Here is a 27,606-nt window from a genome sequence, read left to right as displayed (position 1 = left end):
AGATTAGACAACTTGTCCAACAGATTAGAGTAATTGTATTAATTCCTAGATAAATATGTCTAGTGGGAATCCTGCCTAGTTTGGCCATCATGTCTGAGCTGAGGCACTTCCATCAAGTTGTCAATCATCTCCTTATGGACTTTCAGTATGCATGACCCTGCTGGGAAATGCTGGGTGGTGCTTTATCAGGTGCAGCACTTGTACAGAGAGCAGGAAGACGGAAGCAGCAGGGGAAGCACCAGGCAAATCTGTGGAATCTGACCTTTCACTTTGGGCACCTCCTTGGATTTTTGCCTTGTCCCAGGTGGCAAACAGTCATGCTATTTTATAGAAATCTTTTCAAAGTGTGAAAAGTTGCAGTGCAAGTTCCTAATGGATTGCACATCTGGCATAATACGCAAACATGGCCCACATGAGGCCCCGAATTTGCAGACCAGCGAGGAAGCCTGCACAGGTGGGAAACAACCACCTCTTCAAGAGAAACCCTCCGTTGTGTCAAACTAACTTAGCTGCAGTAAAGAGTGAACTGTTAACAGAAACATGGAGATAGAGCAGGATTTCATACTGCTATGGTAGCCACTGCAGCAGATAAAGCATGAACGAAGCAACCTACCACTGAATAGCACAGGTATTTCCCCATAAACTACAACATCTATATGCAAATCACATTTCTCTAAAGACTAAGGTATTTCCAATCTTTACACTGCTTTCTTCATGGCTATTGTAAATTATATAATTTGACAAAACGGATCAGAGTCTGACAAAGTTAACATACATAAAAGAAGGGGAAGATCCACCACTTAGTTAACTGGCATTCCTCTTGAAGGAATGAAGGCTTAATGAAGTCTGAAAGAGAGGTAGATGAGAAAAGTTACTAAACTCTATGAATGGAGTTTAATTTAGGGTGTAAAACTCAAATTGAAAAGTTGCAATTTTACCACTAGACAAAATTATCATATTCTGAAATTATTCTGACACCAGGCCTTTTCGTGACATAAATTAATCTTCAGAATTTTAAAACTGAATATTCCATATATCTTTCCTATTTGGAAAATTTCTCAGTAAAGGAATCTCACAGACAAAAAAAAAGATGTCTTCAAAAATTGCTGGTCTCTTAGAAACTTTATAAAAGGACTCCATTCATACTTGAAACCTGAAACTACAAATAGAGTATGGCTTTCAAGGAAGAGAAATTGACACCGTAAATACTATTTACAGACAGTCCCATTCATCTCTATCTCATCTTGAACTCTCTTGAGCCATTTAACTGTACTAGTTCCAAAAATATTTCAATAATCAAACCAACCTACAGAAATGAACTTTTTTAGAGGACAGCTACTCATGGAAATAATGGAAATACTCTACTACTATTATTCCTAATCCACAGAAGAGGAATCTAGACAGCATAATGAACTTGTCTAGGGTAATAATGGGTCAATGGTAGAAACTGACAGAACCTAAGATACATAAAAATCCTTCTCATCTTGCCATAGCATTTAATACCCGTTGTTAAACATAGCACACAGGAACTATTTAAGCAGGCAATACTAAGGCAGAGAGGAGGAAAGGCAAATATTGTCAGATTGCTCCAGAGAAAATTTACATTTTGCATCACTGCCTTTTGAGGCAAACATTTTTTTCCTTTTTCTGATAAATTTCTGTGATAACCAGTTATGAGAATAGTAACCACAACATACTGCCCTTTCCTAGTCACATTTTCTAGAATGGACAACACTTTCTAAACTACTAAGAGAATATGAAATAATGTTATTATTTTTAAATATTAAAGCATTTAAATAGCTGCACACCATTTTTAAGAAGTATTTCCTGCCACTACAACCAGTTATTTTATTTTTAAAGGAAAAGAAGCAGCATATACTCTTTGAAAGCTCTAAAGTAGCTCTAGAAAACCCACCAGGGGATTGAGAAATTTGATCAAGTAACAAAGCAGGGAAAAAAAGAGGGGAAAAAACAATTGCCAATTACCATCTTGGTCACATTTTTAATCAGACTGGCCAAACCAAAGGATTAAGTGACTCAGTGTCAAACAGAACATGAAGTATCACTCCTCGATAGTGATTCATAAATACTAGAAAACCCAAAGAACATTTTTAATAGCTACTGTATGTATTTAAAACTTTGGCCACAAACTGGAGACATTTTCAGCTAATTGATGAGCTTTTCTCTTCCTGTGGTATTAAAATGAACATTTATGCACACACATAGCATCCAAACTCTCCCACAAACTGTACACTCTCTCAAACTCTCCCAAAAACTGGAGTATCGGTTTGGAAATCCCATACAAAGGCAAGAGAAAGCAAAATGACAACAGAAATTAAAATGACTGGGGTCACAGTGGGCACAGGTATATAAGGAGAGGATTAGATTGGTGGCAGTCCTAGAGCACTGCCTTTAAAAATAATTTAAAAAAATCAGAATGAAAACACACCTTCAGACAAATCTTTTTCTGTTTTTTCTGTATATTTTGAACGAGGAAGGGTTTGCATATCAGTGATGCACACTGAAAGAAAATTTTGTTTTGAATTCAGATGTTCCAACAGAATATCTTCCTACTTCTGCACTTGGGGAGTAGGAACACATATCAGTATTCCATAAAAGCTTGTGTACTTCTGGAGGAGTGAAAAAGAAAAAAAATATTTTAAGCCACCTACACACAATTAGCTTGCAAGTATTAGCATTTATGAAGTCCTTCCGCTGAATGCACATATCATGACAAGAGACTTCATGCCTGATACAGCTGCCTTTCAGAACTCAGAATGCGTTGCTGCTGCTTGGATTTTCCATATCTAACAAGGAGTTATTTTTCACTCAGGGCAACTTGATGTCTCTTCTTTATTCCAATTGCAATTTTAATGAAGCTTATAAGTGTCCAACTTTGAGAAAATTGATCCTCTGTCAAATTGGCTTCTATCTGAGTATCTCAGTAACTAAGTAGAAAGGTGGAGAGAAATACCAAGTATAGAAATGTAATATGTTTGTCTTTTAAAATAAGCTTATACTGAAACTAGTTTCTGATACAACACCATGCAGACATCAACTTGCTAAAGATCTTTTGTGAGATTAAACTTGCTAGTTTTCTATCTGTAGTTTAGGAATACTAAACATGTTTTCTGTCATTTTATGCATTGTGCTAAATTTTTACCTAGATGATTTTTATAGCTAGCCTATAAATTCTAAAAATAAGTTAGGAAGTAACATCTGCTTGTTGACACCACTTTAGGAGGATACTGGGAGAAAAGTATCAACAATATTATTTTGTTGAAGTTGCATGGGAAGAAGCTAACACTCAGATGGCTAAAAACGCCAAGGTTCAAGTATTATCAGGAAGCATTCTGAAATTAAATTCCTTCTTGAGTACAAAACAGAACTTGAAGAATTTGAAAAGGAAGATACACAGCAGGAAACACAGTTGTGCTAATCACTTATAACTGCCAGACATGGGTTTTAACATATTTCTATTTCTCTGATTCATAATAAATTATCTGCTTCCAGTACTTGGCATCAGGTCTCTGTTTCTTTGAAGCAAGGTCCAAAATGTGTTGTCCCTTTGCCCCTCCACACAAGGAACCATGCTGCTGAATCAGTCCATTCCCTTGATTCCTGAAGCACCCAATGCTATGGTTGTGACAGACGTACTGGGAGATCCCCTAGAGAATTGGGCTGACAGATTGGTACTTTCCTGGTTCGTGCCTGAAATGTGCTACCAGCAGTCATCTGTGTAGTTACGGATTAGACGTTAAAACTGTCAGCTTAAGACTTATCTTTTCCCGCTGAGTTTTTCCTAAGCTATCTCAGTGATGCAGATCTCAACAAGCTTTACTCTTGCTTACTAATTGAGAAGCACCCTGGGGTCTCAAGACTCTGTTATAAATATACTGACTGATCAACTTTCATTAGTGATGTTAATTTCAGACTGACAAGTTTGGGTTTAAGTACATAGTTCATAAAACAGAAGATACAGTTTTCTGTAAAAATCTATCATAAGAGTCACATAATTTCGTGGAACTATATTTTCCCTTCTAGGTTTGATGGGTGGAGGAAGTGAGAACCTCCTGGTGCTTCACACATAGTGTTACAGTGATTTACTTGACAGGGGAGAGACATGACAGCATAACCTTCTCAGAGGTTGGTATTTTACAGATACACAATCAAATGTTAAAATATGCTAAATGCTCTTCAGCTTATCCCATGAACTCAAAAAAAATCTACTGTCAGTTGTCTAGGCTTTCTAATCAGTTGCTGTTTAACATTTATCTAAATTATAGTTGACAGTATAAAGTAAGATTGGTCAAATGCATTTTTATATCCTTCTCTGTAATAAAAATTTCTACTAGACCTAGAGAGAGACAAGCAGACCACTCAATCTCACTGATAAAGTAACTTCACAGGGTGGATAGAGATGCATGGGCAACTAGCAGGTCTTTCAGGTTCAGCGATTTTTTTCCTATTTCATTTTCTTGGTGGAGTTTTGAAGATTATGTATTTAGACAAGACTTTGAACTTTTCACCTTTAGGTTATCATTGCTAACTTACGCTATTGAACATCTAACTTATGACATTAAAACAAGAATAAAGAATTGGGTCCTTGGGACAGTACAGAGCTAACATGAAAGTAATTGGTTTTTTTCTTTCCCAAAATAAAGCCTTCAATGGCAAATTTACAGTCTTGGCACGTACAAATGAATTATGTTTAGATTTGGTGTGTATGACACTGTTCTTCTAAAGCAAAGGGCTATTTTGCAGGAACTAGTTACATAAAAGTCCTGTACAGCTCTTGGCCTGATCTGTTGTGTGGTTATCACAGAGTCTGGACTAACAAGTACTGCCAGTGAGCTGATACAGCTAACTTATATTTTCACCTCTCCTTTCTTAAGCTTTACATTTTTATAGGACATGTTTCTTCTCACAAAGTATGAAGATGAAGACAAGATTTTAAGATATCAGACTGGGAATTAGGAACACATTCCACTTCCAATTTAACTACCTTTTTCCTCCTGATTATAAACTTTTCCAATCTGGCTCTGTTCACATCACATAATAGGTTTCCATCTTTAACTTGAAGGGATATTCCCCAAACGTGGTATAAGAGAGGCTTGTTCTTTGCTAGAAAACATGTAAAAAGTACCTTCAAACATTATATTTTTATTATTTAATTATTTCTAAATTAACAGTCAACTCTGTCATCATGCTAAACTTGCATGTTTAGTTTTCTGGCTTACCTAACAAAAAATAAAATAAAATAAAAACATCTAGACCCTGACTTTCCGCTGCTCTTGTTTGGTTTCTAGCATTTCTACCCATAACTATCTCCAAATTCTGCAAAAAAGTTTTGGTTTTTAAATACTAAAATGTTGTATAGCAAGGAAGAACTTCATTCTTGGATTACGACAGAATGACACAGCCCACAGAATCTATTTCAATCCTAATCATCTTTAGGATGGCAGGACACATTTTCACAATTAGCATCTTCAAATTACTCCTCTTCTAACATCTGGTTTGTATTTTGCAGCACCACCCCCCAAGATTTCTTTACACAGTTGTCCTTTTTTTAAACAAATCCCCTGCATTAACTAGCATTTTTTCAAGTGTATTTTCATACCCACATTTCTAATCCATTTTCAGTAGTAGTACCTAATTGGTTACATATATCCTCTTAAAATACAGGACTATAAACTGTCTTTAATTCAATCCCAAGGGCACTCTTCTGAACTAACAGTTAACAGCATAAGTTAGCAATACTTTGAAATGTTAAGTGAAGATAGCAAGGGCAAAGCTGTATCCTAACTTTCTTTCTTCTACCTGAGCAAACATCTGTGATCATTAGTTTTAGATTATGATTTCTTAGAAGCAAATTACCCTAATCTCTTAAAGCCACTTTGAAATTGCACATCATTAAGTTTAGGTCCCTGCTTTCAGTTCCAACTGTATGCTTGAGCACAATAGAGTGCCTATTAAATAAACATTTGGCAGCATAAAAATTGCAGCAGATGGGCAAGGTGCAAAGAGGCACAAGGGTTGAGTCTAGTATGCCAAAACAAAAAACGAAACACAAAACAAAACAAAAAAGCACCCTTTTCAGACCCTCTGTTCTAATAAAAGGTCAACATGCAAAAAATAGATGTTTCTTAGTCATCTGGAAATGTTTCAAATTACCTCAAAAGACTACCTCTGTTAGCTTAAGAGCTGTCATTTGTCTCACCCCCTATCAATTGTGGTATATTTGAATCCTTTAATTTCAAAATCCTCTACAAATTTCCTTTGGGACCCTTATAAAATATTTAAAAAGATGTAGCATAGTACAGACCTAAATATAAGCCTCTAACACTCCGGTTTTTTGTGACACAGTCCATTTATACCTCTGGTTTGTCTGTTGGCTACCCAGGTTTTCATTCACTTCATGACAGTCTTCACAATATCAATATGAATCATTTTTAAAGTAAAATTGAGATGGAGAATAAATATAACAGAAGAACGACATTCAAAATTTAGAAAACAAAATTTTAAAACTACTGGATAGAATTTGTATGTTTTTAATTTAATCATTTACATGTTAAAATTCGGAATTTCTAAGTAAGATGATCCACCACCTCTTCAGAAGTTTACTAATAGCACTGTGTATATGATCTACCTACTAAATGAATGTATATGAAAATACAACTACACACACACTGCTCTCTGAATACTATGACTTCTACTGAGTGGGAAACTAAAAATATTAAAGCCTGATCTATACTTCAATTGTGAACTCAAGATCCAATGAGATTACGCATTCATATTTTTCTTCTTACACTCCATTCTTTTCATCATCTTGTTTTACTTTACAATCTTTATAAACAAAAACAGGATTAAGTTCATGCATATTCTTCCTCTCTTCCCAGCTGCTCAAACTGTGTTATTATTCTTATAAGTAATTTTAGTAACAAAGCCTCCATCCTGATTTTGCAGGGGTGTGGTATTTTGGGGGAGATTTTGTCAGCGCCTCCTCATTGTCTCTAATGAAGTTCTTCCTTTTTTACCTCAACTGCTAACAGTCTCTCTCACTTCACTCTCTTTGGCAACCACTGAATCATTCTGTTTTTCACTGTCCTTGGATGTCTTCTGAAAGATATATCTGTGCATGTATTCTTTAATTTCCCTTTTACAAAGGTAATGTTGGTTGTTATTAAAAAGGCTTGTTAACTTCATGAGAAAATTATACTTGGGCACAAAATCATGTCTCATGATCCTGATACTTCCAATCACTTACCCACAACTTTCAGATTTAAGCAGCTCCACAACAATCTTCTTTCCTGCAACATATCAAACCTGGATCTTCCCAACAGGCAGTTCAAATAGGTTACAGCAAGACAAACTGTGATTTAGCAATAGGAATTTTGACTTTGCATCAACCATTCCAATGTGATCTTCATCCAAATAATTTTTTTGCATGCTTTGAAAAATATCACAGATTTTCAGAGATGAGGATAAACCCCATGGGCATATGTACAACAATCCTACACTTAGATATCAGAGGAATCTTCTAGTAGAACAATAATTCTTTATTGCCCATTGCTGCTGTTAAGTTTAGATCGCAAATCCTTAGTGTTCAGTGGAGTACCAAACTTAATATGGAGTTGATTAACTAGACTTAAGTGGTAGCCTCAACTTCATTAACATTTCTTATCTGAAGTAGCTGTGGGTTAACATTTAGGATTTATTTACCTATATTACCCAGTAATTAATTTTTTACCATCCAAAGGACACAAGAAATGAAATATTTTTCTCTCTACATGATACAGGAAACACAGTCATTTTTCTCTTCTCCGCTTATCTCTAAGAATTTGAAAAATAGGAAGAGAACTTTGTTTCAGATGGACTTTGAAAACCATGCACTAACATCAGAAAAATAAAAGCTTTTTAACTAATGATCTTGTTCAACCAGCCTCCCATTTTGGGAATAGTTATCTCTAAGTCATTTCTCTTCAGGCCCAGTCATTTCTGGCCTACACCAAGAAAACACAGCCAAATAGCAACCAAAACTAAATTTGTAAAGTAAATCTTAACTAAGAACTTGCATGAGTTTGCAAACCAGTTTTTTCACTGAAGAAAAAAAGTTATGTATTAGTTACATAAGAACTAGATTTCAAACTATTTTCACCAGGAAGAACGTCACTATTTCCCACATACCAGTAGAAGTACACCCATGATGGCTTAAGCACATCATAAAGGCAGCTTTTATTAGATCATCAAATATCTCAAAACAACAACTTTTGAACATGAAGCCCTGCTTCAGGGTTCAGTAAGATCTTCAAAGAACAAAGTCCAGAAAAAGTCAACAGTTCCACATTAAAACCATGATCTTCACTCTTAAGGACAGCATATAGAATAAGGATGTAACATTCAAGTGCAGAACTGCAGAAGTTGTGACACTGTTAACTGAACATTTACATTTCATTAAGCTTTCATGAGGACTCTGTATTTCTGCAAGCAGCCTATGTAATTCACAATTGGCAGCACCAGCCAGCTAATGGCAGAATATATCAGTTTATCAAAAAAACTGTAAAGAAAACATGACAGACTTAAATTTCCTTATCAACAGGGAAAAAAAAAAAGCAAAAATTTATTTATTTCCCTTAATGTACAGAAAAATTAGTTTCCTTAAAAACCACTTCTAGGACTTCGAGTTAGAAAATTCTGGAGCCATTTTGCTGTGCCCCTTCACGTCGACAGACTTGGAGAAAGTCTGTTGATGCTGAGTAGCATGGCTTTGAGACTCATAAAAAAGTTAAGCCTGCAGTGAGTTTTCAGATGTATGTTTGGGGTTCTTTTAAATATCTTTGTAGAAAAAAAATATTTAAAATTATTTGTGTATCACAGTAATAGAACATTTAATTTAAACACTGTAACCATGCCCAGAGGATGAAATAGCAAAACAGAGCAGACAGACAGATGGACTTAAAAAGCTCTCTCTGAGGGTCTGAAGCTGTCTGCTACACTACAAGTAAAAGAAATAACTGTATTAAAGCATGAATTTATTACCCCAGTGAGGCAGTAGGTTCCTTACTAACCACCAAGTGCCACAGAACGAAAGGTCATATTTCAAATAAGATTTTACAAAATTTCACTTTTCATTACTCTGCCAAAACTTGTAAGAAAATGTACAAGCACTGCATACAACAAGGACAGAGAACAGGTGTTGCATCATCTGGCTGATAAGAAGAACTCTGCTGATTAATATAGGAATGTTTAATATCTACAGGTTCCCAAATGTTCATAAACTCAACTTTTCAATCAATTCTTCTTTTTTTTTTTCACCAGTACTATTTTCTCCCTTTTTAATTTATAATTTAGGCAGCTAGTCCAAAGAGTTGAACATAATCAGACACTGAAATTCTTGCATTCTAATATGACAGGAAAAAACCCCAAATGTTAGAATGAAGCTAAAAACACTGAGCATTAAGGACTAAGTCAAAGAGCCCTGCCTTCATTAGAAAGCCTACTAAGTAACTGCTGCTTCAAAATAAGGTTATAATTTCAGACTGAATTCATTTCTAGTAGGAAACCAGGCTATAACTGAAGGAGCTATCTATGCCATGTAGCTATTGCACGGATATGTCACCTCCTTACTGGATGCAGATTTGCAGTCACAAATATGAGTAAGGCACATATTAGTGAAGAGGCCACCTGTATCTTCATTTATTTCACCTGATGATGGCAGGGGTTATTATCAGATTATCAGAGCATAGAGCCGCCATCTGGGTGTTCCAGAGCCTTGGAGACCAACCTGAGAGCACAAGGACACATCAACCTTTTTCGCTACTGGGCAATCACAGATTGCTGACAACACACCATATAATGAGCAGGGCAGTGCCAGGGTAGAAATGGTTATTTGAAAGGATTTAGAGCTAATATAGTACCATATATATCAAGGTCTATGTTAGAGTGGAAATAATTTTCTAGACTGAAAATCAATAGATTTAAAAGAGGTATTGTTTTTAAAGTTGCATTTAGAAACCACGTCTTCAAAATACATCAACACAGAGTTAACAAAACAATAATTAAAATATAAAACAGATACTGGTGGTGCTATCCTTTTTTTCCCCAAAAAAAATATTTGGGTTACATATAGTTCCTGAAGTGTAACTGCAGGTTAAAAGTGGGATTTTAGATATCAAGTAATCTGCCACAACTGCAGCCAGCTCACAGTTTTATCTGCAAGTATCCTAATATTGAGTAAGAAGCACAATTTTGAGCAAGTAAGGAATTTTTCTTTCCCCTTTTAAAACTTCACGATTAGAGATGAAATCCTGAAGAGGTTTACTCTACCGATTTGCAAGGCCCGAGATGATGACAGTGCTAACTTATTTTGACTACAAAGTATCCTGATAAAAAGAGGGCTCAAAAATACTTGGGCCAAATTACAAAATCAGTGTACATGTACCTGTCTGGCCAGCTTCAAACTTCATGCCATACTATCAGTCTAGTATAAGGTAGCCAAGGACCCCATCTACTTGTCTTTAAATACATTTCTGCAGTCTGTACCAAAGTCCCTTAGGTCAGCTAGCTTGGATACTTTCACATTATACCATTATCACTCACTGCATACTATAGTATAGGTTTAACCCAAGATAAGAGTTTCTTACCACTAAGATCTTTTACAGAAGTTGAGTGAAATAATTCATTTATGTCCTCTTCCAAAGAAAAATGTCACTACCAGAACAAAGATACATGGACAGAAGGTGGGGTGGTTGGGGTTTTTTGTTTGTTTTGAGGGAATTTTGGGGTGGTTTTTTTGTTTTGTGGGGAGTTTTGTGTTTTGTTTGGTTGGTCGTTGTTGTTGTTTTTAGGATTTTTTTCTTGCCTAGCTTGGGGTGGGGAGGGGTTGGTTTGGTATGGTATGTGTGTATGTGAATCAGTAAGAGATCAGAGAAGCAGCAAAGGAAGCAAGGTAAAAATATACATTATGCAGGTAACTTCTAGCTGGGTTTAAACTGTGATAAAGATACACAGATTGCTACTTTTTGTTCTCGAAGAAATTATACTTTGGATTTTCTTTGTACCTAAACAGAATTGCATAATCTTGGAACCTCATACTTTTCAATCCACACTCTCAACCAGAATTACCCACAAACTGTCATGTTCTGGGTTAACAGCTCAGGTCAGAAAAGGTAAAAATATAATGGTTTAAACAAACAAAGAAAAATCAGTCTACAAAATTGCTAATGCTGCCTTTCCTCAGATTTCAAATTACAAGAAGCCAAAAATGTTATATATGAAGTAGTACAAAGAAGTAAGAGTTAAAGTTAAAAAATTAGGTATTGCTTCTATTTCAAAACTCAGGGGAGCTATTTTGTGGTGGTGTTTTGCCGCTTCTAATCATGTCTTTTAAGGAGAAAAATCTCCAAGTAAGAGATAGAACTATAATAAATGTGTATTTTAAAAATAAACCATAATCTCACAATCCCTACTAAATAAACACTGCTGTTGATGCAAGCTTCATTGTACTCTACAGCAGTACAAGCTAACCAGGATACTTTTAAAACATACAGACTAAAACATGCAAAAAATTTATCCATAACCCCCAAAGTCCTGTTTTCTGGGAGAGAACAAATTTACAGAGACTCAATACAATTCTACCCTCTCTTTTCCCTTGCTCCCTCATTGCCTTTATTAACTCAATGTGTCCCTACACTAACTTTAAAGATTTTGTTTCTATGGGAATTTAATTCCATATTTTATTGTCAAGGAGAAAAACAAGATTTTGGTGATTAAATGTCACAGAAGCTCTGACTTTTGCACAACCTAAAAACAATCTGTGTATGTGTCTGAAAGTCTTACCATTCTGATCATAAAAAGGTACATATGTTCCACCTGGTATTTAAGAGCCAAGTACAAAAATTCCCTCTCTCCCTTCTCCCAAAAGCTTTTGGATAATTTTAATGTAATTTCTGTGTGTGTATTTTCAACTAGTTTCCTAGAAACTTGGGAATAAAAAATATTTTTCTTTTTCGCCTTCTCCCAACGTGGACTATCCACAGCATCAAGAGATTCCTCTCTTTTCTAAGTGACATTCAAGGTTAGTGAAGCTAGAAATTCACCTTCTAATAACTGAGCCATAAAGACAGCTACAGAATTGCAAGCCTGGGTTCCTTCCCTCCCGATACCTAATCTACATTGCAGCTGGAAAAAGAAATCCAGGCATATGAACAAAATACTGTTCAGTTCCTCCAGTAAATATGCCAAAAAATGTTTGCTGCCTTCTATCACAACTGGCTGTTTCCACTGTAAATCTCATATACTTGTACTTTGCCCCTTTTTAATATTGTAACTGTCTACATAGGTTAATGTTCAGAATCACTCACTTAGAAAAAGCGCACACATAATCATTAAATCTTTACGACTTAAATGAAAATGAGCATAAGCCAGGAAATTCAAAATTAAACCTAATACCAAGAGAAAAGTCTCCCCTGTGGCTTAGGGTTTGCATATGTTTCCACTCCTTCAAAACACATTCTCCTGGGTCTGGAATCAGAGCACATACTCGTGTACCAGGAATGGCTCTTTCTTGTTAGAACTGTAAGAAGACAACTGAGAATAGACTCAGGCAATGCTGTTAGAGCACTAAAGTTCTGAAACTTAGACAGTTAAGATGCTCAAAAATCAGGAGCCTGATCTTCACATGCTCTCAGCAGTGTTATCTTTCCCACAGGTGCTGTAACACATAGCTGGGAGTCAGAACTCAGGGCATCCAGAAGCTGCACCTGCTCCCTAATCTATTTCATTCTGACTGGGGACATACTGAGAGGTTTTCTCTCTTCTGTCACTATTATTGCATGTCCTGACTGCTGGGAGCAGAAGGTTTAACTTGATATTTAACTGTGATTGACCAAGTGCAATGTGTTCATTAGGTAAAGCTCACCAGGAGCTACAAGCATTCAATACTTCATCAAATCAGGACATTTAGGAGTCTAAACATGACATTAGGAGGCTAACGTAAAGCACTCATGATTGAACACGCAGGTACAGGTATAAACTTTGTGTGATGTCACAAACACGATCCATACCTGATGAATATAACTCTGAATGTCTGCATTTTAACCAAGACACTAAACCAGCTTTAAGCAGAAAGGCATAACAGCTGAAGCAAATCCACACAAAAGGAATTACGCCAGGAAACATTTAACTCATTAAAACATCACCCAGCTTTAGCACGGTATGTTGGTTTTCCCATTTTGTGGGCAGTACCCAGGCAAGGGACCCATGGAAGAAGCAGAGCTAGGGGGAAAGGAACATGGCTTTCTAGCTAGTGGGCAAATGGAAATCTGAAGATTGGGAAAAGCTGACTATATTTCTTATCTCTCAAAGTTCACAGGTACCCAAGTCCCCACATCTCAGCACAAAATACATTTAAGTATTCAACATATAAACATTGACCAACCTTAAAAAAAGCATGAATTGTAACTGTTCTTTAATACTGATATTTTAAATAGAAAAATTGCCAGCTTCTGCAAAAACAGTTTTACCCAGCTTCTTTAATTAGGGAGCTAAAATAATGACCAAGATGAAGAAAAAAACTATACCTGTATGTGCCTAATATTCTGAAACACAGTTGTTAGAAACTAGGATAAGCTTGGTGCTTTCAACTGATTCCTTAAATATTTTGAAAAACATTAAAAACTAGGACAGTAACATTTTCAGGTTGATATTTTTGCAAAGGTTTTATAGACTGGAAAGTAGTGAGTCCACCAATACCCTCTAATTACACAACACTATGAAAAACTCCTGCTGTTCTTGATGTCAATAATTGGTGTATAACCTCAGAAGGAAAAATAAGTGCTAACAAAAACTCGGCAAAGCCTGTGGAAACTTTCTCACCTTATGCCTCTTAAAGAGACCCCTTTTAAGCCAGAGAGAATGTGCTGGTTTGGGCTGGTTTGTTAATTTTCTTGACAGTAGCTAGAACGGGGTAGGTTTCAGATTTGTCTGGATTATGTGCTGGAAACGGCGTTGATAATACAGGGATGTTTTTGTTATGCTGAGCAGTGCTCACAGAGTGTCAAGGCCTTATCTGTTCCTCACACCACTCCCCCAGCAAGGAGGCTGGGGGTGCACAAGGAGTTGGGAAGGCACACAGCCAGGACACCTGCCCATAGGGATATTACGTGGTGTCATGCTCAGCACAGAAAAGTGGGGGAAGGAGAAGGAAGGGGGAAATGTTCACGGTGGTGTCATTTGTCTTCCCAAGTAACTGTAACGCATGATAGAGCCCTGCTCTCCTGGAGATGGCTGAACACCCGCCTGCCCACCAGCAGTATTGAATTAATTCCTTGCAAGCAGCTTTTGCTTTTATCTACTAAACTACTTTTATCTCAATCCATTAGTTTTCTAACTTTTTCCTTTTCCCATCCTACCGGGGGCAGTGCGCAAGCGGCTGTGTGGGGCTGGGGTTAAGCCACAGCAGGGAAGAAGGGAAGAACACAGCATACTTTGTATGCTATAATACAATTTAAATCTCATGCATTACTGAAGACAGTGACAACCTTCCTCTGGCAAACTAACCTCTCTGTTAAACTGAAGGCTCTTCACAGTCCTGTAAATACAAAAAGCCTTCTCTCTTTTTTTTATTTACTTACTCATTTATTAAAGACAACTTTGCCTTTTTCATCTTTCCAGGGAGGCATTCTCAAATATAAGCTCCTAAATATTATTGTAGACTTCGAGTGGGTAGATAAAAGTAATGAGGATTTTAGCGGCAATTCCAATAAAGATATTTCAGATTTAATATTAAAATATAATCTATGTTATGCCAGTGTCAGTGACTTCAGCAAGACAGCTTACATTTCCTCATTTTTAAAAGGATGAGGACATAGATAAATTTGCCTTAGGATGCTGTATTTCTGTCATATGTGATCTGTTTAAATCACCCCATGAAAATATTTTCAGGAAACAACAGCTATTTATACATATTGATGTCCAATTCTGTACCACTCCACTGACATCACAGGGACCTGCAGGAGATCAATATCTCTGAGAAGATAGTGGAGGCCAATCTTGCTTTTCTTATTTCAGGATCAAACAGAAAAGCAGCAAGGAGCTGTGGGAACTACAGGAAACAGCAGTATTAGCTACTTGAAACTGTCAAGAGAGAAGTAAATTGCAAAAAGCTTCTTTTGTCTAGGAAATATCTGCTGTGGGAGGAGGAGTGGTGGTCAAGACTGCACAGGCCTCATGCTGTTGCCATCCAGCAGAGTGAAGAGAAAAGCACCAGGCTGGTTCATCCGCAAAGATGAGCAATGTATGTGCAGGCACATTCGGCTCAGCATTTCCACAATTTTGTACAGCCTTAAAGCTGCCAGGAAAATTAACCCCGAGCTGACCATTGCAGAATGAGAGATGCTAGGGAATAAATGAGGCCCCAGCTGGCAATGGAGCCCCTAGTCTTTTCCACAGCTTTCAAAATGCTAAAGGTTACCCGGCCCACAATTACAATATTTAACAGCTTAGCGCACTTGAATATGCAGCTTTTATTAGACAAAATGAACCTGTGAGAGGTCAAATCATGTTTTGAATTTGTAAATTATACATTATTTTTAACTGGAATAAAAACAGTCTCAAGGAAAAGTATATTTACTAAATATCTGACTCCAAGAATGAAGTCTGTCCTGCAACAGAGCAGCTACTCCCCTAACAGTCTAAATAATGTAAATGCTGTATTTCAAAGACATGGGGTGCCCAAAAGAGAAATAACTCACAAAATAATGGGTTACTGATCAGATCTGTCAAAATATCAAGACCTATGGGTAGTTTCAAGTATAATAAAATTTATTCGGTGGTAGAAAAAAGGCAGAAAATAGATTTTAAATAATGATGAAACACTACTGCAAAACAGCATAACTTGTAGGTGGAGAAGAGGTGTAAAATAAGCAAGACTAACTAGTATATTGCTAAGGCTTTAGAGCTCCTCAGAATTGAAGGATAAAACTGCAAATTTTAATCAAGAGCAGCATTTTATTTTGACATTGCTTTCCAAAGCACAATAGTTCTAAAAGTAGCAATTTCAAAGACTAAAGAATGCTGAAAGTGGCTTACTTGAAGTTTAGAGTGTTCTCAAAAATCAGTAAGTTTATCTAATACCCAGCAGCAATCATACATATCACCCACAACTAAGGCTGTTCCAAGACCATAAAAGAAAGTAGAGTTTTATAAAACTTGGTTTGGTGGTTGACCATGTCATCCATGGAGGCCCCAGGTCCACATCATTACTTTAAAAAAAATATAAGCCACCAATAAAATTGCTTTTTACAAAACCAGTACTGCTATAATAGCACAGAAGGCTAGATAATACATCCTGCAATCCAATTTGTGGTTCGTGTTAAGCTATAGATACCAATAACTAATTCCACATGTGAGACAGACCCCCCGGAGGAAGATTTTAATCAAATAAGTGATGGGAAAAGAGACATTTCCTTATTTTGGTATAACAACCCCCCTGTATTAACAATATGTTGATCTGGTAAAATGTTACTGTATTGTAGAGTGAAACATTAGTAGAATATACATCTGGTTTAGTTATTTCTGTAAGGCAGTTTGTACACATAAACCACAGAGAAATAAATACTTTATCATTACCATTATATTAAAAATGAGCTTTAAATGCATTTGCCCCATCCTTTTAACTGCTAATGTTATCCAGCTCCATTCTTACTTAAAATAAATAAATAAATAAAAAACAAAACTGAAGAAAACCAACCAAGGAAACGAAAGAAAACCTGGAAAAAAAAAAAAAACACTACAAGAAAAAAGAGCAGCACAGTAGGGTTTGTATTAGGTTTGTCATATTCATTGGACAGAAGATGGCTGATTAATGCTTCTGCTCTCGAGCTGGATATTGCAAGCAAAAAACAATTAGGCCTCTGAATCTGCATATTTTCTATCATAACAAGCTCTCTCCCATATCCAAGTTCCCCCCTCCCACTCCTTCACCTTTGGTGGCTTCACTTACACAAATCTAGTTGCTGACACGTACAACCATCTGATACCTGCCATATCCGACAACTCAATCAATCTGCATACCTGCTATGCAACTTACATTGGAAATGACTCAAGGTCTAAAATACTGAAAAAGATCAAACAAAAGTCTAACTTTCTTTCATAAAGGATGCTTTGCCTCAGTAGAACACCACTTTTTTAATTGCTCTCATTTCACACAACTAATTTATGATTGCAATAAATACAATTGCATCAAAATGCTGACTTAAAGACAGCAAATAGATTCTTGTCAGCCAGGCAGAATAAAATAGAGCTAACCAAATGAAATGGAATCCAGACTGACAACTTTCCCCAGCCAGAGTGAGAGCATAACAGGCAGACAGGAATACAAAACTTGGCAAAAGGAAAAAAATCAGCAGCCAAGTTCTACTGAATAATGAATACAAAGATGACAGAGAAAAGAGCTGGATAGTTATTAAGTTGCTATGATATACATTTTTAAGGTGCTTCATGAATAGCTTCTAAATAAGGGGCAACATTCATCTGTTCTGCTGGTGGTCCTGCTTTGCAGCCACCTTGTTCAGAAGCCCTGCCAGTCTACTCAAATTGCACTGGGATGCTGTTGTATGCCTGGTATGAAAAATCAGGACTCACATGATAATTGGTCTTGTGTAGTAGCCATCACTTTATATTCACTGGATACTTGGCCCAAAGATGAGAACACAATGAAAAAAAACAGGCTTGTCTCCCCAGTACCATCTCCTATCATCACTTGGAGCACTTTTTGAAGTTGATTTTACCAGTTCACTCACTGACCATCCTGAAGGCTGTTAATACTTTTACTATTCTTTAAACATAAATACTCATGTCTCAGTTTCCCCAGTGGTATATTCTGAAAAAGTTTATAGAAACTGAAACTCATAGTCTGGCAGCATGGTAGCCCAGGTCCTTAATCATCCACTCCCCAAAAACCCTCTCTCTCTCCATTCCTTCTTTCTGTTCCCACACCTTCCCTTTCAGTGTTTCCCAGTACAGCTATTTGTAGGGCAATGATGAGAACTGGATATAACTGAATTGATTCAGGTTTAAAATAACTCCTAAAGATATATTTGGGATACTTCGGGCAAAGTAGGGGGGCAGGGTTTAAAGGTTCTTTTTTTAACTGCATTTCCTCTCAGATCAATTTGCAGCACAGCCTAGGAAACAGATGCACCAGCTCAGCTGGACAGGGTTGGGCTTAAGGTAGATTGAAAGATTGAAGCCTTTCCACTATTCCATTACAAAGCATTCAGTTTCCTACCACTACTGCTTACTCAGGTAGTACAGATTTGAGCTAACCAACTTCAAATTATTTTCCTTTCTTCCTTGGCTCCATTTTACACTTTTGCCCTCCAATGCACTAAAAAAGACCATAACTTTTTCCTCAACTGACCTTTTTGATGTCTTTTTTCTCCTCTTTCTCCTGAAGTTGCCCTCTTCCAATATTGAATTGGGAAAACACAAAGCACAAATTCCAGAACTGGTACATAAGCACAGTTCTTTCTGATTGCCCAGACATTCTCTGAGGAGAAAGGGCTTTGTTTGGTGGGAGGTTTTTGGTTCAGTTTAAACTGTACTCCAGTTTTTTTTCAAATGTTCAAGCCAGTTAGGGAACAGGATGACTCTTCTGTAAATGGTTACTTTGGCCTTAACAATTAGCAGTGCAGAATGCCTTTTCAAGCAAGAAAAAGTGTATGCAATACATTTAAACAAACAAACAAACAAACAAACAAAAAACCGCAACAAAAACCAACCCTTAACACAAGTCTATGCTTTAATTCTGTATAATGCAAAAATTAATCTTAGCTATATACTTTGGGTTTTGATTATTTTAAATACAAAATTAAAAAAAAATCACTTGTCTTTATCAAATATATAAGACAGAACAAAATTAAACCAAAAGCTTTTAGTAAAAAGACTTAGTTCTGCTCTTATTAATGATTTCAAAAGAGACAGGTTATCACTTAAAATTGTCCATCTTACATAGCAATCGTCCTCAATTCATTTGAAAATAAATTTAAATATAATTGCAAATCAAAAGGACAGCATCTAAACCTGCCTTCGTAGTCAGGATTTGTCACATATTGGTCAGACAGGCTACAGTCAAAATCCAAATTTCTCAACTCCAAGTGCATTGATCATTCTCAGACTATCCAGATATCAACTAAATAGCATCCTCCATAAGCAATTTTAGTCTTCAGATGGAGCAGGCCAGAGACTCACTAACTTGAACATTATCTAAACAGTATTTTATGTGAAAAGGTAAAACTCAAAAGTCCAAAGGAAATATAAATACAGTAAAAAAGTACTTCAGAAAATATTGTCTGATAAGGAGGCAATGCACTAGAATAATTATTTTCAGTATCTTTGTTAGGTAAATCGTAATGGTTCTGTTGCCCTTAAGCATTTTTTTCATACCATGAGAAGCTCTCTAGAAGACTGATATATTTGCTTTAATTTGCTTTTAAAGTGCTACCTTTGTTCCTCTTTGATACACCTGTCTATTTATTTTTTTTTTAATTGACAATTATTGCCTTAACAAAAGGTTTGTTTTCACTTCTTTATGCCCAGGGAGTGCTTGCAAACAGGGAACTGTGAAGTTAAAGGTAAGGGCCATGGAAAGTTGGAGTACAAAAGAGTATGCAGACAAGTACTCAAAAAGAAATGCTTCTCCTAACAGGCTAGGTCAATGAAGACATTCCTGACGTCCCAGGCCCTGCAGGACACTATGGTCTTACAAAGATCTATACAATTTGTGAATGATTTTAATAAAACTTCAGTAAAAAAGAAGCCTTACTGGAGATATTTTGTAACTGAAGCTCCCAGCTGATCTCCTCAGTAATGGAACAACCAGAGGCAGAAAATGAATGAACAGAGGCTTCCCCGTTATTGAGGTAAAACTCGGGGCAGCAGCACTCAGCCTGAAGAGATGTGCAAGAAACAGGTAGCCTACTAATTTAGTGAATTAGGAAATGCATTTCTGGCAGATGAAGCAAAACATTCATACCTTTGTTCACTGTAGTCCCTTGCCATTAAATTGCCTCCAGCTAAAATCCAATCTCCAAATAGGTTTGTAATCTACCAAGCACAGAATTGTTATTCCTATCATTACAGATGGAAAAACAAATTTCCGTGGACACCAATTTGCTGTCCAAGGCAATTCTGATGCTGGGTGGAAAAAAACCTCACAAGTTGGGTGTCCAAGTTTAGAGCTCCTCACCTAGGAAGAGAGATCTCATGTTCAAAAACTTAGGATGTGGAAGCTTGGATTTCACCTGTGTTACTTAGGTCTCTTCTGGGCCAATTTTACCCTGGCCCTGAAGCAGAAAAAGAGGAAAAAGGGGAGAAATAGCTTTTCCCCATGAAAAGCTCAACAGAAATGTCTGCAGAGGTTTTGGTTTTGAATAATGGCTGTTCAGTAATAAAAAACTTCTTAGGTATTCAGAATTTTCTGTGTCATCCTAACGAATGTTTTTAGAGGATAAGCTAACACTTGAGTTATTAATTAAACTCCATGAAGCAGTCATCCTTTCAGTATAAAGCCTGCTGTTACAGATGCACTTTAAGAAAAACAAAACAAAAAAAAATTAATTAATTTACTGTTTGTCTCTGTTCATCATTAGGTGCGCTATGTACCATACAGTATTTGGCTACTGACATTCAACAGAGGTCTTGCCCACTCCAATATTCATAAGTAAAAAAATAATATATGTACATAAATATATAGGAAATTATTCTTTCCTTTTCAATTTTGTCAGAAAAGAGCATGATAACTAAGTCAATGCGTCACAGCAATTTAAGAGGAAACTACCAGTGACTAGAGGTGGGGTTCTTTTTCACTCTTCTGTTTTCCTTTTATACCACAGCTATATAGTCTATATGAACAGAACTCATCACTGTTTTATCAAAATCTACAATTTCTTGTCAATTCATTTGGATGAGAAATCAAAATTTTAAAATCAAGGTTTTTGAGACAGATTGCAGAAATGTAATTTGTTTTATTGCTTTTCTCATTTATATCTCACTGAAAAAATGTGATATGTCCATATGAAACATTTTCCTTTTGTTAAGTCAGTATTTTTCTGACTTACTTATTTTCACTAAAAAGAAAATTACATATACTCAGCTCACTCATCTGCACAGCAAATGATGTAACAGAGTCTTGATTTCAGATGGAGTTTCTTAGTACCACTAAAATACATGCAGTCTAAGGAGAGAGAAGCTAGGGGGGTTTGGTGAGCTCTTTTGTTTGCTTATTTTATTTGCTTGTTCTTGGATAAGAAGTTTAAAAACGAGAAATATTTGTTTTGTTAAGGCACTATTACATTTAAGCCGTAGCTCCTACTAGGGGAAGAAAACAATCCACGCCAAAGGAACGCACCCAGGTCCTATGTATCTCTGTTAAATTAGAACAATAAGAGCTTTATCTTTGCCTCAGGGAGCCTGAGGGTGATATCAGCCACCACACTTGCACGCCTGACCAAACTAAGCTGAGTTTGCAAGATACAAGATGATAAGAGCATGAATGAATTCTTTACAAAAGGTAGTCAGATATGCAGTGCTCAACTCAGATATTCGATGCTTGTAGGTAAACAGAATGAGGGAACTGCTGCAAGTAAGGGAAGTAATTGGAAAAAAACCCATCCCCAGTGTCAAGTAATAGCAGTGGCTAATAAGATATTGTTTAAACAAAATATAAAAACCCAATACTAAAGCTGTTTAAGTGTTCTTTAAGCATTAGACATCTGTGCTCATTTTTGGGACTTGAAAACTCATTTAACACCTGTTTAATAGTGATTGGTGGCTTACAAATAGCATACGGCAACGACGACTCACCTGGCATACAGCAGAAATGATCTGATGCATTTTCAGTCGATGAAATACAAAGACATCGTACACGGCTGAAATGGCCAGAACAGTCACTCCTTGCTCCTTCCACAGCATGCTGCATCCTGCACACAGCCCTGCTCCCAAGATCCAGCCCCAAGTACTTGGTGAGGAACCTCTGGTAGAGCAATGCTTCACGTAACACATCAGGGAAAGGAGAAAGAAGAGGCAGGCTCCAATGTCTGCCCTCCCTACAATCCCCGCTACGGCTTCCGTGTGGATGGGATGAGATGCAAACAACAGGCCTGCTATCAAAGTCCAGTACCCATCTCCAAACAGAATCCTGGAGAAGTTTGTGAAAAGGCCTGTGACTGCAGCATGTAATAAGACATTTACAAGATGGTAGCCCCACGGGTCCATTCCCCCAACAGCATGGTTAATGCGGAAGGAAAGTGTGCAGAGAGGTCTGTAGGACTTGTGGCTCCCGCTGTGAGTAAGCAGTGTCCCCCAGAAGTCATTGTAGAAGATTTGGATCCACGGCGTCTCAGGCAGAAGGTCCTGGTTTGTCTTGATAGCTCGACTACAAAAGACAAAGAAAAGCTTCATTTTAGCACAAAAGAAAGGATGAGAAAATGCAATCACACCACTACCACAAGAAAGAATGGCATTGCTTTGGTGCTGCTTTAATTCAAGTTTGAATTTTTACAGGAGGTGTTAAAAACTACATATCTATTGACTTCCTGCTAGAGCAAAATTTCCATATAAATTGGCTTTTAAAACATTAGAAACAGATGTTACACTGTTTCCATTAAATTAAAACACCCTTCAGTGACATTCTTCTGAGTCTAACCCAGCAGTAATTGGTTAAGATTTGATGAGTTATAATTAAAATGTAAAAGAAATATGAAAAACTTGCAAACATTATTGTTGAAACAATGGATCCTCCAGTAATTCAGAACTAAAACCCAAAGTAGCCTTTTGTGTTGAAATTTTAATTTAGATTTTGGAATGAATCTCTCTAACACAGATGAACAGTAACTACAGAAGTCAGTAGGAGCATGCAATTTTCTGGTTCTGTACAAGGCACACCCAAAACTGTCTTGTATATATTTTGACAGACAACATTTTCTGCTAACACCTTGCTGGAGCTAGACAATAGAATATTTTACTGATGAAAATATACCTTCTATTTAAATTTCTTGTATTTACAATAGAGGAGGAAAAAAAACATGGTCTTATGTTGTATTAGCTTATAAATTCAAGTCTGTCAGCTTGATTAGAAAAAAAAAATTGCTGAAGCTTTCAGCATTTATGCTTTCAACCACCCTGGAAGGACTGGTACCAGTCATTAGCAGTCTCCATGTCTAATTCGTTATTGTAAAAATCTGTCTACTACAGTGTTTGTACAAATCCAAAGATTTGCATTCAAAATTTATGCAGTGGGAGAAGGTGTGAGACCTGCTTAATGCAAAAAGATGAGTAGAATTTAATTAGTTACTTGTATTTAAGCAATTATTCAAAGATGCATTGTTATTACTACCGAGCTTAACTCATTTAGCATTTATTTTATTAGAGTAATTAAGAATCCAGCCAGCTCGAGACTCTTCTATTCAACATACTAAACAAGAGAGATGATTTATATCTAATTCTTTACTCATACCCTCTATATGCCTTTCCAACATTATAATTAATAATTTTTCAATTCAGATGAGGGAGGGGGAAAAAAAGTGTGAAATGCAAGCCCACATTTAAAAGGCATGACTAATTCATATTCTAAGACTCCCCTCACATTCTGCATTTCCTTGGAACCTGTATCCAAATCCCTTTTTCTTTTATGGTATGCGTTTCAGAAATGTTGTTCTTGTTCTGGAAAGAAAATGCTCAAACACTGATATGCTATGCCACAGAATCTCCATGCAAATACTCCAAATACCACACAGCTCAGCATTTCCATTGTCCAGAGCATACTGCTGTAATGCTTTCAGACACGCTTCCTCTCAGCGTGTCCCTTATTCTCTGAGCATATAGAGGTCATGGAGAGGTCAGCTTAAACCCTTTAAAGATCTGATGGTGCTTTCTAGAATATTTGAAAATTTTCATTTTGTCTTCTGCTTATGCAGTGGATCGGGTTGCCTGCATGTGTTTTCCCAACCCCATACACATTTTTCTCATTTTAGTCCAGTCACAAAAGAACACTGGAAGAAAACTAGATCTTTGCCTTCACATTATTTATCTTGTCCTTCTATGTAGTCCTTTCCTGAAACCTAATTCCTCTGCTTGCAATTTCAGTTTGTAGTATCACTCTCAGAACCACTATCAGAAAACTAGGAATTCAGCAAGAGTAAAAAGCAGGTGTTAGGCAAGACAGAGTCCATTTTCTGAGACAATATACTATATTTAGACTACAGGCTCCCAAAGGCTAAGAATGGCTATCAGATGTGAGGAGTTAGAGTTGAAATCTTGAACAGTGAAAGTGTTTTTTCTTGGGGAAATAATAAGAAAATAAGTGGCAACAATATTGCCAGAACAATCGCCTTCCCCCGAGGCAGTGCATTCTGCTACAAAGAGCCTAGACAGTGCACAGGTTGTTCCCACGAAATGGTAGCTTTTATTATATCTTTTGCAAATATGGCCATTTCCAACACTTGAAGCCACGTAACTGCTATAAAAAAAAAAGCCCAAAAAACAAACAGAGCTGTGGCTATCAGTACACATGTACAAAACAACTCCATAAAACTCTGCTACACTTCTGAAGGAACCAGCCCTCTCTCTAAGCTGACAGTTTTCATGCAGCACACTACTCCTAGCATACTCCTAGTTTCTTGTGCATGTAAATGCAACACATTCTAGAATCTGCCAGTCAGCATGAAACATATAGAAGCTGACAGTTCCAGTTTACTCAGTTGTTTAGTCAGGTCAAATGCTGTCTTTTCTAGAAATCAGGATTTTAAATAAAGTTGAAATTTCTTTTCATATGGTTATTTTTTAATTAAATATTTATAAGGAAAAAAAGTCTTGCTAATGCTTTGGGATATTAGAAAAGTCTAATACAAGAGGAAAGGACTGTACACAGTCCCAGGACCTCATGTCAGCTCCCCCCACACTGCCCAGGGCCCAGGACCCTGTGTCAATCTCCAGGGCCATCAGCCTTTGCCCCAGAAGGGCCAGTTTTAAGCTCCCCAGGCCTTATCCTACCAATGGCCTCACTGAGCTGGGTCCATATCCCAGCCTGGCCTTGTTCCCAGGAAGGTGCCCAATGCCTGGGGCTAGGGTTGTCCCAGCTCCTAGCTGGGGCAAGGCTCTGTTTTTTCTTTAGTTACCAAATAACCAAGCTGATAACTCTGCTTAGTTACCAATTTCAGCAGTAATTCTGCAAGCAATCACTCCTCCCAGCCTGGCAGATAGTGCCAAGCGTGACCCCAGGAACGCATACCATGTTAGCAGCCACGCTCACTTTCTGCAGATAGAAAAAATTATTAATTGCTGGTTCTGTGAAAGACTCTGGAATAAAGGAAACTACAAAATGCCATATTAGCCTTGCCTGCTGCTTCACTCACAGTTTACCTGAAGGTTATGTCCTGCAGATTATTCCAATCTTGCTAATGGGCATAATAAGGGCAGCTCTCCAACTGCACTCATCACTCCTGAGCAGAACTGCAAACTCTGCTCTCACTAAAAGGCAGCAGGTCACCCAAGAAAGTAATTTCTCAAAATTCCAACACAATTGGCATTTTTACTTTCAAGCAGCCTCTGATAAGGGCTGCAGACTCAGTCAGGGAGCTTGCTTTCTTCAATTTGCAATGCCTGCCCATTTCACACATCCCAGGAGAGAAGGATATCTTATTCAATATACAACAAATGGATGCGCTGGGGGGTAGGAGGGGAAGGAATTGGAGTCAGCTATCAATTCTTCAGAAATGCAAGGGTGAAGAAAGACAAAAAACTGTAAAGGTAAAATCATAATTTCTAACCCACTCAAAAGAATCCTTCTGCCTCCTGCCATAATCCACTTCTTTGCCCAGGTCAATACACACCTTGAGTGCAATCACTGAGCCTTTTTCTAATCAAACTTAAAAATGCCAGAGATCCAGCCATTTACACATGCACATTTAGATGCATACAGAGACAAAAAAAAGTTCCCAGATGTTTTTAAAATTAACAGCTATATACGTCCTAAACTTCTGCACTGGTGCTAAACTGATCCAGGTGTTAACACTAGGGTAAAGAAACAGATGCGACATTCTAAAGTGATTTAACAAGTTAAGCCTTATATCCAGCTTCAGTATTGCTAATGGTCCCCATATGCTGAAAATTAACATCAGCATTTGAAGTAGACAACATATTTTAAAGGAAAAGGAGAAATCCCAAACGTGCACACAGGAAGCCATTGACCAGACCTCTCTCACATAAAATAGATAGGCAGTGATGGACTGGCAAGTCTCTACTTGTAGGTTCTTTGTATCAAAGTAATTTTTAAATAGCGTTGATTTAGTCCTTTTTCATTAACAGGAATGGGAAAGCACCCTAGAGTATTTTAACAGTGGATCTTAATGAGATACCCTAAGTATGCTTTGCAGACTCTGTGTTACTTGTATAGACAACAAGACTGAAAACACAGAGAGCCTACTTTTTTGAGTACAAGCATCCCCAAAGCATGCAGCAATTGAGTCAGTTCAAGCTATGTACAGGCTATCTGTTAGGCACATGGTGGTCAGAAAGCATGGAAGTAGAGCTTGTCATACTTTGGACAGTTCTTACACTTGCCTGCAGACTATAATTTATATGTAGTCTGTATTGACAGGATAAAGTAAAAATCAGAAAATACTTTTTAGCACGTAAAGATATCTTAAGAAAGTAATAAGCTTAAGAAATGAAAACATATTCATGTAAATGTTTAATTATAGACTTAAGGGAACTATTTGCCATTCTGGTAGAATTATGGTGGCAATTATGTCTTACATGTTGTGTATTAAAGTCCATTCTTTCTCAATAGGTGTGAAAGTGGGATTTAGCTACAAATCCAACAGGCAGTAAAGTTTGACAAATGCAAAAAAAAAAAACAAAGCCCGGAAAACAAAAACACAAAACAAAACAAAAACTCAACAAATAAACAAACAAAAAAACCCAAAACACTTATATATAACACTGAAAGCTATTAGGAATTGCCTTAACTACACTGAAGTATGCTGCATGTATTGATTTTCTTGTTGACTAAGAGAGCTTCGAAAACTTTAAATAACCAAAAGTTCAAAACACTTTAGTAACAAGAATGTTGAGATGGCCTGAAAAATCTTTTCCACCCAGAACATAAATATTTCAAAAACTATAAAAGCTTTGAACTGACTCATTCTCCATAATATAAGTCTTTCCATTTCTAAGTGCGTCCTCATATGGTGAAAGAATATGGCCTTAATATTAACATTAAGTGCACTCCACTCCCTCTCAGTTTAAGATTTAGTCTGACATAAACACTGAAAGATGGACTATGGAAATTTAAAACCCTAATTAATTCCAACTGCCTGGCATAGTATTATTTGATTATTCATGCACAGGTTAAAAAAAAAAAAACAAACCACACTGGAGGGAACTGAGAAAAGTAATTAATACTTTCATATGCTGAACAATGAAATACCATCAGTGTCCTCTGAAGAGGAAGCTCATAAAAACATAAGAACAGCTTCTGTCTTTGTGTCTGCTCCCTGACTTTCTCCACCACAGCATGTATCACAGGTCTGTGAAAAGATACTTACA

General features: G+C 36.9%; 1 protein-coding gene across 2 annotated transcripts in view; it reads right to left on the bottom strand.

Annotated features, from left to right (window-relative positions):
• The window catches only part of TMTC2 (transmembrane O-mannosyltransferase targeting cadherins 2), a 244,734-nt gene that overhangs the window by 120,492 nt on the left and 96,636 nt on the right, over positions 1–27,606 (bottom strand). For both annotated transcript variants that reach the window (XR_007629963.1, XM_050324145.1), the window contains exon 2: positions 21,865–22,435. Coding sequence is in view for 1 of the 2 variants with exons in the window: in XM_050324145.1 (XP_050180102.1) it covers positions 21,865–22,435 (571 nt within the window). In the remaining variant the exon portion in view is untranslated. The remainder of the gene's footprint in view (positions 1–21,864; positions 22,436–27,606) is intronic.

The sequence above is a fragment of the Myiozetetes cayanensis genome, unplaced genomic scaffold (assembly GCF_022539395.1).
Source record: "Myiozetetes cayanensis isolate MyiCay16 unplaced genomic scaffold, myiCay2020 scf3, whole genome shotgun sequence".
Taxonomy (NCBI): Eukaryota; Metazoa; Chordata; class Aves; order Passeriformes; family Tyrannidae; genus Myiozetetes; species Myiozetetes cayanensis.
Note: the sequence above shows the minus strand (reverse complement) of the source record. Positions and strands in the feature narration are given on the sequence as shown.